This window comes from Phyllostomus discolor, chromosome 4 (assembly GCF_004126475.2).
Source record: "Phyllostomus discolor isolate MPI-MPIP mPhyDis1 chromosome 4, mPhyDis1.pri.v3, whole genome shotgun sequence".
Taxonomy (NCBI): domain Eukaryota; kingdom Metazoa; phylum Chordata; class Mammalia; order Chiroptera; family Phyllostomidae; genus Phyllostomus; species Phyllostomus discolor.
The window spans coordinates 119,912,576-119,927,345 of record NC_040906.2 but is presented as its reverse complement, the minus strand read 5'-3'; the positions used below and the strand labels follow the sequence as shown (position 1 = coordinate 119,927,345).

Sequence of the window (14,770 nt, the reverse complement as noted above, 5' to 3'; positions counted from 1 at the left end):
CAAATCCACGTGCATGCATTCCTACCTTCTTCTTCCCTTGTGTCAAGTTAAAGGAAGTGTCTGTCTTTCTGTCAAAATTTGCCCCTTCTTGGTAGCTCTGTCCCCTCAGACTTCCTCAGGACAGCATTCCTTATTCCTGTTTTCTGCCTCATCCATTTCTCCCTCTGCGATGCATCATCCCATTAACATTCATATGTGTTCAAATATCTTCCCTCCTCAAACCAAACCCAACCACACCCAACATCTCCTTTAGTTCCTATTGATTCTGCCCCAGGTCTTAGTCCTTGCTAACCTTCCCAGTTCTAACCACCATATCGTCCAATCTGCTGTCACCTACAAACGTGTTCCCTGCTTTATCAACTCCTGGATCAGTGATCAGAGCAGGCCTTGCAAGGCCATCCTCTAGGGTGACTCTGAGGCAACTCTTGCCAATGCCAGCTCTGGAGGAGCAGGCATCATAAACGGCAACGGAAAGATTACCAGTGTAGGCGTGATGCACAGGCATGGACATTTGCCCAAATATGCCCACTTGTGGTCTTAAGATGATGTGTGTCACTGTGTGAATTCAACTTCAAATGTTAAAAAACAAACAAACAAACCGGTGGCATGGAAACCACAAGCTGCAGGACAACATGAGCTGTGTGACAAGAAAGTCAAAGGCAGTGTGGATTTTCTGAGACAGAGGAAGCAGGGAGGCCCGCGGGGGACGATCCCCTGAAGAAGAGCCCCTTGGCAGCCCCAGGCCAGGCTTCTTCCTTCCTGGGTGCCCCGTGTGGATGGCCACCCCCCAACTCAGGCTTTGCCTAGCATCCGGTCATTGACGATGTGATCATTAGCCCCGCCCACACAGCAATTGGTGGACAGTTGGCGGGGTTGTCTGACTGCTCTAGACGCTTTGGACAGGGTGGACCAGGTCAGTCCTGTGACCCGCAGCAACGGTCTCCTGGTTTGGTGACCTTGGCTGTGGCTAAGGCCATTCCCTTGGGGCAAGTGGGTGGCAGTGTGGCTTCCTGCACAGGGCACATCTCTTAACTTCATAAGAGATGCTGATGATCAAAGATGATTCAAAAAAGAGGAAAAGACACCAACTTGACTCTAAGGAAACTGAAGCCACTCAAGGCAATTTTGAGAGCAGAGAATGAGACATAAAACTCTACCGATTTAGAAGAGAAGTATGACAATCACAGCTTCGAATGAAGCACCAAACTACTGCTTACGGACTTCAACTACAACAGAAAGACTTAGAAATCAAACTTCTGAAAGGAAGACAGGTAGTGCTAAAGAATAAGTTGCAGAAGCTGCAGTCAGTCCCTCGGGAAATTCTGGAGCTGGCTTTGTACCATCAACTCCTGTATCACCTTCATTGTGTGGTGACATCAACCCTTATGCTTACAGCAGACTTAGAAATCTACCTCTTAAAAAAAAAAAAAAAAAAAAAAAAAGGAGAGACCATGCTAAAGAATAAGTTGCGAAACTGCAGTCGGCCACTCAGGAAATTCGCGTGGTGTGGTGTGGTGTTGCATGGCGCCGGGGTTGGGGAGTGGATGATGGAGGGAGCGGGGACGACAATGTTGCGGGCACGCTGAGCACTTCAGCTGAGCAGGCACAGCCCCGACGCCCCATAGCCGCCTGCTCTGCCGCTTCAGCACTCGGCACCTGCGCTACCCCCTCACTCCTGCACCCCTGCTAACCCGCCTGAGCCACGGCCCGGTGGGCTACAGGCTGGACTCGGGCCAGGCGCGCAGCTGGCGTGGGAGCCCCGAGCAGAGCTCCAGGATGTGACGCAGAGACTGGGTCAGTGGGAACAGGGAAGGTGCCCAGGATCACCGTGTTGACAATGTTGACGCCGGCACTGGGCACTTAACCAGAGCAGGCCAGCACCGCCACCCACACGACACTCTTCCTAGCTCTTCGACCTGCCACACCCGGCCTGCTGCCCCGCTAGCCTGCCAGAGAGGCAGCAGCGGTCCGGCAACTGGGGCGGCCAGCGCGCGGCCGCCGGGGGCCAACGGTGGCAGGCACGCGCCCGACACGCAGCAGCTGTGGGAGCCCCGCGCACAGCACAGGGTGGCACAGAGAAATGCAGGCCTCAAGGTCACCTTTTGACTACAGTGGCCGCCGCACTCAGAAGGTACCAGAGCATCACAGCACCGCTACCCCGCCAAGCGCTTGCTGGAAGGCCGCTTCCACCTGTCGAAAGCAGCCACCCTTTCCAGCCCCGCAGACCAATGGATCTCCCCACCCCGACCCCAAGAGGAACTTTATTAAAGGTTTAAGGGTTTCACAGTGGTGTTTTACTCCTTTTCTGACTCAGGTCTTACAGTGGTTTTCTAGGAAGCCTGGGATATTGTACGTGGCTTAAAAAAAAAAATCCGCTGCCTCTTAGTTTAGTAAGAAATGAGGCCACCACAGGACACAATGGTCTGGGCTATTTTCTCAGGGACACCCCTGCGGATCCTTAGTAACGCCCTGACTGCCAGAGGTCCAGGTGAGTGCCCAAGTGAGAAGTCCTGTGAACTGGCCCCAGGACAGGGGAGCCAGCACTAACTAGTTGTCCCTGTACTGCTGGGGGTCTAACCTGAATTCACCCAAGGGACATACAAAATTTGGAAATGAGCTCTTTGCCCATAACTGCTCTTGATCAGTAGTATTTCAGGGCTGAGATTACGTGAAACATTTTCACTAACAGTACACGGGCCTCACATCTTCCCTTGTTTTGGGATTTACCAGCACTTCCAGTTCTAAGTGCGGAAACCCAAGAAGTTAGGAGTCTGTTTATGCTTAAGAAACCAAGCAATGGATGGGTATTTGGGGCTCAGGAATGACTTGTGGTCAGTTTTAAAATCCTTGTGGATTGGTTCCACCCCTTTATGCTTTAAGTTGGTTCTTTCCTGTCACCTTTTTTCCCCAGATGGCTGAAGAATTGCAGAGCACTCCCACGCTGAGACCAGCTCTTTGTTTCAAATTTTTAAGATTTCAGCCCCTAAGTCAGTAACATAGTTTGGGCAAAGTACGCTCCCAGACACTGGGTGGCCGGGGGAGGTAGAATCTGTAAGATGGTAGCAGCTCCATTGTGAATACGAATGAACAGGGGTCTCTCCCCCAAAGAAAGGAAGTAGGAGGCCTCCTTTCTTTCTCTCAACCATATCCATCACTGCAAAATGCTTTTGGGAAGAGGAAAAGAGCAGCTGCCATTAAAGAAAACAAATCTACTCCATGCCAAATACTCTATAAAGAACTTTTTATATAAATTTTTTGAAATACCCCCAATATTTCTGTGATGCAGAAAATACTATCTCGCAGTTCCCAATGAAAAGAAACAGACTCACAAATGTTTAGTAAAATCACACTGATACAGGGTGCAGCCAAGAGGGGTCCCCAAATAGGGATTTGGAATTGGGTCCAGAACTCAAGGTGTGCAGGAAATATGAGGAAGTCCTCACCCCTTCCCCCCATAGGTGTGAGTCGGGGGAAGGGACACAAGGAGCAGGAACACGCAGGGCTGCTTTGTGCAGCCACAGCTTTGCAGCTAATCCATGGCACACTTAACATATCTATAGCCTTTAACTGGTTGCATTGATATGTTAAATAGCTGTGGCCAAGCTCTGAACCAGGGGGATGGAAAGGACTCCCCTCCACAAGATGTAACTGGGGGGGAGGTTCCCCGAGTTACAGCGCCTGCATGAGCTTGGGGAACATTGGCTCCATGACAGGAGGCCACCCCTGCCCAGACTCCTGATGGCAGCCCAGTGAACTTGGAATACAGGAACGCTGGCAAGTGAAACTGATTGTAGGAGTTGGAAATGAGGGTACAGAAGATTGGTGTGGGGATTTAAACCTAGACACAGCAGTCATTGAGGAACCACGTGCTTCTGGCAGAGTAGGAACCCCCACAGCCATGTGAGAGAGCCACTCGGTTTTGCCAGAGTGGGGACCCCCTGCAGCTTTAGAAGGGGGAACCACCATACGGCTTTAGCAGAGAACTGCCACTCAGCTTTGGCAGAGTGGTGACTCCCTCTCCCCTTGGCTTTGGTGGAGAGAAGAACCAGGTAGTTTTGGCCAGAGTGGAGGCCCCTGCAGCTTTGGTAGAAGAGGACCATGCAGCTTTAGAGTGCTCCCTTTGGTCACGTGGCCAGGGAAGCAGGAGAGACTTTGCCTGGAAGAAGGGTGAAAGAACTCTTGACAATATGCCATGAGAAGGTTCCACATGGCTTTGAATTGGAGATCTTGCCTGGACGGTGACACAGCTGATGGTGCCAGTGGCCTGAAACACGGACGTTTGCTTCTTTTCCAGAGTTATGGTACCCTGAGATAGAGCAGGGGAGAAGGAAGCACTGTGGGTGTCTCTGGGTATCCTAAAGGACTTTGATATTTTTTAATGAAGACATTATTAGGTCACTACTTTAAGTCTGTATAGCATTAAATAAACATTTTCCTTCCTTTTCACAAATCTCTGGCATTGAGAGACGTCTTTCCTATAAGGTGGTGGACATAACGAACCTGGGGGTTCCTTTTGGTAACAGTGTATCATTGTAACCCCCTTGGCCCTGTATGTGTGGCCTCTTGTTCTGTAACAGTTTTTGGCATCCCTGGGTGGGCTAATAATTGCCCTGTCTGTTCTGTAACAACACAAGTCTAGAACTTTTAGCGGTTTCATTTTAGTATCTGCATTATTACAAAACTGAAAGAATCAAGATAATTTGCATTGTACTCTGCAATAAGCATATGAAGATAGTGAAAAATAACCAAAGAGACTGACACAACTGGCAATAGCATTCTTTATTATTTATCTTTCTTTTTGAAGCAGAAGCATGCTTTTTTACAGCACCTGTAAACAAGTCAGTGAATTTTGAGTTTCTTGAGTTTTTATATATATTTTTTCCCACCCACCCTGGAATGTTAGCATACCACAACACCAACTGCATTACACTGTAATTACTGAAGAAAAGTCAGGAGAAAACAAGGGTAAAATTTTATGGCTAAAAACATTCATAGCAGCAACTTTTAAAAGATGATTTTATTAAATCAAGTCATTGCACTTGGTCATTTTATTGCTATAGTAAAATAAGGCCATTAAGTTTATAACATTTCTGGTTTTAACTGATTGTCTCATTCTGTTCATATATTTCAAGTTTAAATGCAAGCAAAAATATGTTCAGCGACAAATCTGGAGAGCACTTGGGTTTTCTCTGTGATCACAGTAAGAACCACGTACAAAAGAACCATCTGTTACTCCTGTGTCCCACTTCCTCTTCCTATCTTCAGACCTAAATTTTCTGAAGACATTTCAGAATTAAATTTTGTAAAGAAGCTTTGTGGTCACCCCCTCCCCCCCCTCCGCCCGCCAACATACACACACCACAAATACCGAAATACAATTAGGAAAATTAAACTTAAACAATACATTTACAAACAATTTGGCAATGACAGATTCTGTGCTATTTATTCACCTCTCATCTGTCATTTATGTTCATTCTTTCACAGCCAATGATGATGATGACTTAACTTCCAAGTAAAGGCTATTCTATACTATTTTGTTATAAACTTTATGAACAGGAATTAATAAAATTCCGTATCAAGAACAAATACTGATAAATTGCTAGATTAAAGTAATCAGTTTTCCCTGTACAAGTTTGTTTGGTTTTCTTCACTTTTTGGTCAAAGGCAGAAAAATAGTACTTTTAAATATCTTTTCTATTCTGACTGAGGAAGTTCATAAGCAAATACTTTAAATGCACTTCCGGACCCATGACCATCTTGATTTCATGTGCTAGTGAGAGAACGACCTGCCGAAACTTTAAGAACAGCCTGAAATCTGCTGGAAATTCCCCCACCCCATTATTAGGGGAGGAGGAGTCACTTAACAGATTTCCCCAGACAGAAAGATGGAGGATGATTTCTAAGATACACTGTTTATATTTATACTTCAGGACTTTCATGAAAAGATATGATCTAACATATTTAACAAGAAGAAATCATTCAATTGACAAGTCATTTAAAACATTAGGCCCTGCCTGGTGTGGCTCAAAGTTACGGGTTTGATTACCAGTCCGGGCACATGCCTGTGTTGTCAGTTCAGCCCCACTGGGGCGCATGTGTGAGGCAACCGACCAATGTTTGTCTCTCAGTGTGTGTTTCTCTCCCTCCCTTCCCCTCTCTCTAAAATCAATAACCATGTCCTGGGGTGAGAAACATTAGGGTAAAAAAAAATTAGAACAAGAGTTAACAATTGTGTTCAGTAATGACCTCATCAGACAAGCCCAAGGACTTTAAAGGAGTTAGAATATGCATACATACTCAATACAATCAGGCTTGTTAGAAAAAAACCCACCTCACTAAGTTGAGAATCTAACAAAGTAACTATGTACTGGAATTTCTATTATTTTCAACTTCAGTTATTTTATTTGAAATCTGACAATTTCATTTAACAACGTTTCAGTATTGTAGTATCAAAATTGTAAAGGAAACATATTGGTTTGGTGCTTTAAAATAACATAAAATGGAAGCATGATAGAGGGTACTCAAAATATGAAAGTCATTTGCAATAAAAAATATTAAAATTTCAATTTTTTTGCAAATAAAACATCAAATTTCTACTTTTAATATAACTGACATTTTAAGGCTATACATGTAACACTTTAAAATGCCCAATTGTTGCCCTGTCCAGGCAGCTCACTTGGTCAGAAGATCATGCCATGCACCAAAAGGCTGCAGGCTCCATCCCCAGTCAGGGCACACACACAGGGTGAGGGTTTGATCCCCTGTTGGGGTGCATATAGGAGGCAGCCAGTCCATGTTTGTTTATTTCCCTTCCTCTCTCTCTAAAATATCAATAAACATATCATTGAGTGAGGAAAAAAACAAAGTTCAACTGTCCATAAGTGACTGAAGAAATGCTTAAATCATCCACTTTGTGAAAAGGCACTTTGAATATGGACAACTATATTTGGTTTTAAATAAGCTACAATTTTATGACATACTAACACTCTTTATAAAGCTGGTTCCTAAATCACATCCCAAAATACCTCCACCACGTTGTTTGGTATTAGATCAATTAAACATTGTAAAACCTGAGTATTTACATAAAGATAACTTGTCAAAGTATGAAACCTCATACTGAGCTTCTGAAAGTCTGAAGTTTAGTTTTGTTCACCTATCAAAAACCAGAGGGAGGGGCATAAAGAATTAAACCACAAGATCATGAAATGAGTAATATATAAGCCTGTAAAAGAAGCAGAAAAGCACAGCAATTAGATTGGTGTTTGCATATTATGTGTGTGCTATAGTTTGTAGGCATAAGTTAAGGGTTAAATTGACTAAATGTTCTTTAGACCGAATGAATTTCAAATGTAGCTCATATTTTCCTGAATATATTTAACAATCCACCTCAACTAAATTCCTTTTATAGATCCTATAGTGCAAGCCATATAAAATATTCCAAAGGCAGATGAAGTTATTTTGATTATTTCATTAGCTTTACTATATGCACGGGTGAGTAATTTGGTATATATAGCTAGGAAACTCCTATTTCATTGCCCAGAATATAAACAGCACTGCAAACAAACAGGCACAACAGTGTAATCCTGGATAACAAGCTAAAAGTGAAAGAAAAAAAAATATATATATACATACAAAGTATATATCCCTTATGTATAAAGTTTATAACCCTTATGTATAATGTATGGGAAAAGTAGTGACTATAGTTACTATAAAGCTAATTTGTCTCTCTCAAATAGTATATTTTACAGATTATTTGTAAAGATATCACCATATTTATAGTATAGATCTCTTTAAAAATAATACTACAAGTTTCAATAAAAAAACTTGTGAACTTTTTCCTTTTTATACAGATTCAGTAGTATTTTCAAGCAAACTAAAAAAGAAGTTTGCAATCCCAGCACATAAGAAATAAGGCCTCTTTTCCCCCTCATATTGGCAAAACAAAATATATAAAAAAATTCACCCTCCCCCTACTTTTATATAGATATTATAGTTCAAATACTTGTATTTCTTCATCACAACATCAGCATTTTAAGTAACAAGTTAGTTGAAATTCATAGTGTTGTTCTGAGTCCCTGTATCAGTGAAAATACTGGGTCTGTGCCTCTTCAAGAAGACAGGACTGCTTTTTTCAGCTTCTCTATTTCTACCTAAAACACAAAACATAAATTGAGCAACAGATAAGATATATTTATGTTAGTAAAGTTTCTTTATTTCGTCCTAAGTCATTAAGATCTGGTCATACTTTCAAGCCCTCCAAATGCTGATTTCTATTCTAAAACCCAATTTTCAATGGTGTGCATAGAAAATTTCCAATGGTGTAATACAAAGTTCAACAGAAGAAAATGTCATAATGCAAATTCCTAAATGGCAGGGCACAAAAACCACAAAAACAAGTACAGTTTTCTGAGCCAAAACAATGTTAACACATTTGAACATTTGGAAGAACTGGAAGAAAATTAGCCCTACAAGAACAAGAGAACCCTTGAAACCAAATTCAGAATTGCATGAACCTGTAACTAAATAAAAGGTGAAGTACAGAGCAGGAAAATACATACATACATACATACACACATACATACACACATACACAGATACATAGAGGACCAGTGTAGTTCTGCATTTTCACTTACAACTGATGTGATGTTGGCAAATCACTTCACCTTGCTTGGTCTCAATTTCCTTATCTATAAATAGTAGGTTCTAGATTAAGTTCTCTTTAAGTCCCAGAAATACACTTAAAATTCAGTCAATGTACTGGAAATATTTTGACCTGTAGGTAGACTGTATCCTTCTATTAACAGAAATTCACAATTCAGAAACTTAATAAAATTTGAAAATTAAGTTTTCACAACAACTACAGAGTTGTGTAATTTTGACATATTACAAATAACTAAGTTGAGGTTCAAACAGATTAAATATCACGTCAATGGTTCCACGCTAGCAAACGGCCTATTACTTGAATCGGTAAGGTCTAAGGCTCTAAATCCCAGTTTTCATATTCTCTTCACAAGGATATATTTTTACATCTTTGACCTTTGTCAACATGTGGAAGTATTTAGGCCTTACCATCTTCTGACAGCATCATCCCTGTACCCAACAGTGCATACAAATAACACACGCTATGGCTAACTTCTAACAAATAGTTCATTATTAAAACAATGAACATTTTGTCACACAGAAAAAGCGTAATTCAAAATGCTCTCAATCTCCTAAGCAATTCTAACTCTTCAAGAACGGTTTCTTAATTATAGGATCTTTCCTGATATTATTCTTTGCTTAATATGATAAGTTAAACATTTTAGCAGCATCGGACTGAGAGAAATCTCAGTCTTCAGACTGGATAGAGACAAAATTGCTCAGTCGTCAGCCTAATGTGCTTTTATTGTTTCTATTCAAAAGATACATTAACCAACTGTACCAATTTTAATGAGACAGGATACACAGAAAACAAGGAAAAAACACAGGTGGAAGAGGGAGTAGGGAGTGGAAAGAATAATCTATATACACTGGGTAATACTTATAGACTGGTATTTGTCATACATTTAGATATCAGGCAATTATATTGCTGGCAATTGCTGGAGTTTCTCATCTAGCTCTTTTATGTTCATTGTTCATCTTTAGTCCCTTTTATCATTTTAAGTATAATTTAGTATTATATAATGTTAATTTCACGTCAAAGTGCTACTTTAATTTTTGGGAACTATAATTTCTCTTTAAACATATGATCTAAAACAAAATGCCTGAATAAGTGTTCTTTTATAAATACAAGAGTCAAAATGTTCCCCTTTAGGGTCAAATATTTACAATACAAGTCAGTGAGAAGCTAACAGCTGATTTGGCTGGAGAAATTGAATCAAATGACATTCTTCAAAAAAAATCATTTGATTCTTATAATTTTTTGACAAATCTCATCATATATTGAAATTCAGCACTGTGTTAGCTCCTCTTTCCTTATTACCTTATTTTCACATATGAATACAGATGTGTATGTATAAACTATAAAAAATAAAAGTCAAGAAATAGTTAATTTCTCAATTTCTACTATGTTAGACACTGGAAATTTAAGGCCTTAACATGTATCCTTTAACATTTATCAATTTGACAAAAATTTACTAGCTATCTAATATATATCCACATTGAAAGCCCAAAAAGTCTGTTTATTTTTTTCCACAAAAGACACATTTTTCATTTTCACCAATACCTTTACTGATTTGGATATTTTGAGTATGTTGGATATCTCCCACATGGTATAACTTTATTCTCAATTAATGTCTCAATTTCTTCACTATCAATTTTAACTGGTCTACCCAATTGTGGAGCATCATCCAGTGAGAAATCTCTAGCATGAAATTTCATAAACCACTTTGGACACAATCAATCAGTCACAGTGAATCCCTATACACTGTACAAATCTTTTTGTGTTTCAGTTGCATGTTTTTACCTTTCTTAAAATAATAAAGCATGATATGACAAAAATGTTGCTTATTTTCTTCCATCTTTACTATTAAAATGGCTACACAAAATTCACCAATTTTGATAAATTTTTTAAAAAATGCACTGCTGATATGAGAGCTGCCACAATACAATCTAGCAAAATTGTTTCAAATGAAGTTAAAGACAACCAAGCACTACTAGAGCCATCTTATGAAAAACAAACAAACAAAACAAAACAAAACATTTTGGCCAGCCCAATTATTACCACTGTGTTAGAAGTTATGGGCAAAGATGAAAGAGACATAGATCCTGCCTTCAACAGTCTTACAGTCTAGGAGAATAGGCTGTACGTTATCACATAATATAACAGTGATAAGATAAACATTTTTACTTATTCATCTCTTATAAAACTGAAGAACATGAATTTGTTAAAAGATAAATTACTTTAAATCAGAAAAAGATTGGTACCAACTTAAGGTGATTGAGCTGGGCCTTGAGAATCTGTAGAACTTGGGCAGGAGAAGATGAGACAAAAGGAAAATCCAGGAAACACAACAGGAGTAAAAGTTCAAATGATTAACTGTAAGAAACAATGGAGGATCAGCAAGTGAGGAAAGAAAGATAAACTAGGATCAGGACATAAAAGGTATATATACCAAGTTGGGAAGTCTGAATTTTATTCAGCAATTAATAGAAAGTTCTTGAAAGTACCGAGTATGGAAAAATAACTTTGAAATATAAATGAAGCTTCAGCAAGCTAAACAGAAGACAAAGAGCAAGACAAAGTGACAGAAATAGTAGACATAAAAAGATAAAGATTAGTGTGTAAAAACTCACAGGCCTGGAAGGGAATGGAATCAGAAAAGAACACAAGTACCATGTTTGCACGACTAGAAGGGCAACAAAACCATCAACAAAAACAGAGAATCAGATGAGCAGGAAAGAAAGATGATAAATTTCACGCTAAGTCTATGTTCACACTGGAACATCCAGGAAACCAATAGCTAGAAACATAGGATAGATGCTGGGAAAGGAAGGATTAGATTTACATGGAGACACACTAGAGCAAATCACAATATTCACAGGCTCAGAGAAGCAAAGCCAGGAATGCACAGAAAGGAGGACCAAGGACAGTGCGAGGGAACACCTTATTTATGTTACAGAACAGGAAGAGATGGAGAAGCTAAAGAGAGACAAATGCAGGATTACAAAAACTGAGCAAACCTTTGAAAGAGTGGCAGTGTTAAAATGTAACAAGCTGTCAAAACTGCAGAGACATTGGAGTTGCCATCAGTAAACTGAAAATGTCAGGAGTTAGGGACTGAATTAAAGGTAAAGAATTAGAGATTGCTAATGTACACTTTTTTTTTTTTTTTGCAAGGGGCAAATATACCTTCACATATATTACCTCAACAACTAAAACTGAGTAAGATTAGGTGACTTCCTCAAGTTCAAACGGTGTAACTTAAGCCCTAAGAGTAAAGGTTCTGAAGTCTGGCTGCTTCTGTTAAAAATTTCATCTGAGCTGGTGACTTAATCTAAACTTGTTTCCTCACCCTTTAAATGGGAAGAATAATCCATACAAGTGGTTACGTGTGTCCTATGAGATAATGTACAGAAAGTGTCAGCTCTAACTGACACGTGGTTTAGAACTGAAAGTCATGAATATAAGAAGAGGAGCTCGAATTTTTTAATGGCAAGTCCACATTCTCTGTTTCACAGAGCTGACAAAAGAAATGCCTAAGTAATGAGGCAAGGTAAAAACAGGGAGGAGAATAAAGTAAATACAGAAGGAAGTCTCTGAAAAAGGGCAGGATACACTTTCTGTAACATGTGTAGAAGATAACTACAAATGAAGACCAAAGTCAGTGAGGATGGAAAAAAAGTTAGGGGAGATTAAAAAAAGAAACTGTCAGTCACCAGCAGAGTAAAGATGATGACATCATAGTTATCAAGTAAGCCCTCAGTGAGAAATTCAAGTCAGCAAATCTATCACCATTCCATTACCACCACCAGCAGCTTTTTCCCCAGCAAAAGAAAAAAGATCAACTGAAAAGAAAACTATAGCTGAAGAAGAAGCAGTGTTTGAGTGCAAAGATCTACAACTAGACTCTGAACCATGTTTGGTTTATTCATGTGCCTCATGAATTGCCAATGAGAGGCAGCGCTCAAAAAACAAGTCCTCCACCACAGAATGGAATGGGACAGAGTGTCAACAAGGGAGCAACTAAATGGCTACCAGGTAGCAGGGAGCACTGCAGCTGAAGCAGGACAGCATTACTTGTGGTGGGACCATCACCCCGCTGGGCTGGAAACAACACTCCACTCTATGCTGACTGCAATCTCAATGCTGGCAGAAATGAATTACCTCTAGATTAATTCTCTTTGCCTTTTCTTCTTCCAAATCCTTTCGTAGTTGTTCCAGTTCTTTCCTAAAAACAAAGTCTTTATTACTGTTGAGGCTTTCAATTAAACAATGTATTTGACTAATGTTAACAATCCCTCTGTTGCCTGATAACCCAGAATACAGGGAAGTTTGTTAGAGGAAAGAGTCACTCTGACTAAGACAAATGTCAAAATCTCTAAATGAAATGGTTCAATATAACAGTTAAAACTCAGTAAAACCATTGCAAAACTACTTGAGATTTAAAAAAATTTTTTTAAAGGGTTTTTTTTTAGAATTTTTTAAAGATTTTTAATTTTTTATTTATTTTTAGAGAGGGAAGGGAGGCAGAAAGAAAGAGAGAGAGAGAGAGAGAGAGAGAGAGAGAGAGAGCGAGAGCGAGAGAGAGAGAAACATCAATGTGCGGTTGCTGGGGGCTGTGGCCTGCAACCTAGGCATGTGCCCTGACTGAGAATCGAACCTGCAACACTTTGGTTCACAGCCCATGCTCAATCCACTGAGCTATGCCAGCCAGGGCTAAAATAATTTTTTTAAATGAATACAGAACAGCCCATGATAAATAATAACTGGCTTTTAGAAGCAATTTCCCATATTCAGTTATCATACATTTCCTTGGCTGGACACTCTAAGAGCCTAAACAATATGCTAAGACAAATGTCAAGATGTCCCTCGGCCAAGTTAGAGGATCATCCAATAATACACCAAGGTTGCAGGTTCATCCCTGGTCATGGCACAGATAAGACTCGACCAAATGAATGCATAAAAGTAGAACAAATTGATGTTTTTCTCTTTCTTAAAAAAAAGAGTCCCGATAGAAGGCAAAATATATTTTATTTAATAAGGTAACCTGGACTTTAAATTTCTCTTTCTTTTTTTAAAAATTAAATGTTACAGCCCTGGCCGGTGTGGCTTAGTTGGGTGGAGTGGCATCCCATAACCAAAGGGTTGCAGTTTCAAGCCCCAGTCTAGGAGTATACGATTCCTGGTCCTGCCACGTATGGGAGGGAACCAATTGATGCTTCTCTCTCCCATCGATGTGTCCTTTCTTTTCCTTTTTCTCTCCCTTCCTCTCTCTCTAGAAGCAATGAAAAAATGTCCTCACATGATGACTATAAAAAATTTTTTTTTAAAGTTACATTAAAATCCCAAACAAAACCAATAAAATAACTTCAGCCAATAATTCCCTCTCCTTTAACTTGTGTTCATTTTTCTGTGGTTGCATCTATCTCTTTATAGAGTCCTTTCCCCCCCTCCATAGCTCCCAGTATATATTCCATAGGTGTCTTTTCACAAAGTATTTGTGAATATTTCACAAAGACATTTCCATGCTACTAAACTTTTCATATCTGTTGACTGCTGTTTGGTACTCAAATATCCATGTTTTTTGTTTGGTTAGTTGGTTTTGGGGAGGTAACAAAGGAAATGGAAAGAAAAGGAACTTTATAAAGAGCATGACTGCATGTGGACATTTTCAGCCTCTTGACATATCAAGAAAATTATCTTCAAGAGTATTACAGAAATAGCTTGAGAAACTTGTGAAAACTCTCATGAAAAAATATATGATAGTTTTAAATGATATATTATAAAATGTATTCTTTCTGTGGTTTCAATGATTAGAAAACTATATTGTAAGTAAATTTACTACTGTTTTCTAGTAATTATAATTTTTAAAATATTTCACAAATTTATCTAGAGATTATTTTATTGTGTTATAAATATACTTCTAAGCTATTTAACTTCCTAGTTCCATAGTTTTCACTAAATAAAATAATGCTTCCTCTGTCCAATTATTATATTATTCTGAATTTATTATATATTTAATTTCAATCCTAATTATGATATAATACAATATATACCCTGCTCTTTATTTTTTTTAATACCCCACTCTTTTTATCTAGACTTGTAAATAGTTTCATTATTCTAAGCATT

General features: G+C 39.4%; 1 protein-coding gene across 2 annotated transcripts in view; it reads right to left on the bottom strand.

The window, feature by feature from the left end:
* Positions 1 to 14,770, bottom strand: part of LOC114494981 (CD2 associated protein) — a 158,717-nt gene that overhangs the window by 7,562 nt on the left and 136,385 nt on the right. The window contains exons 17-18 of one of the 2 annotated variants that reach the window (XM_036024199.1): positions 12,806 to 12,869; positions 5,094 to 8,150 (exon numbers count right to left, since the gene is read on the bottom strand). In XM_036024199.1, coding sequence (XP_035880092.1) covers positions 8,109 to 8,150; positions 12,806 to 12,869 — 106 coding nt within the window. In that variant the 3' untranslated portion in view covers positions 5,094 to 8,108. Of the gene's footprint in view, positions 1 to 5,093; positions 8,151 to 12,805; positions 12,870 to 14,770 lie in introns of those variants that run through there. The other variant, XM_036024200.1, reaches the window with a different exon arrangement.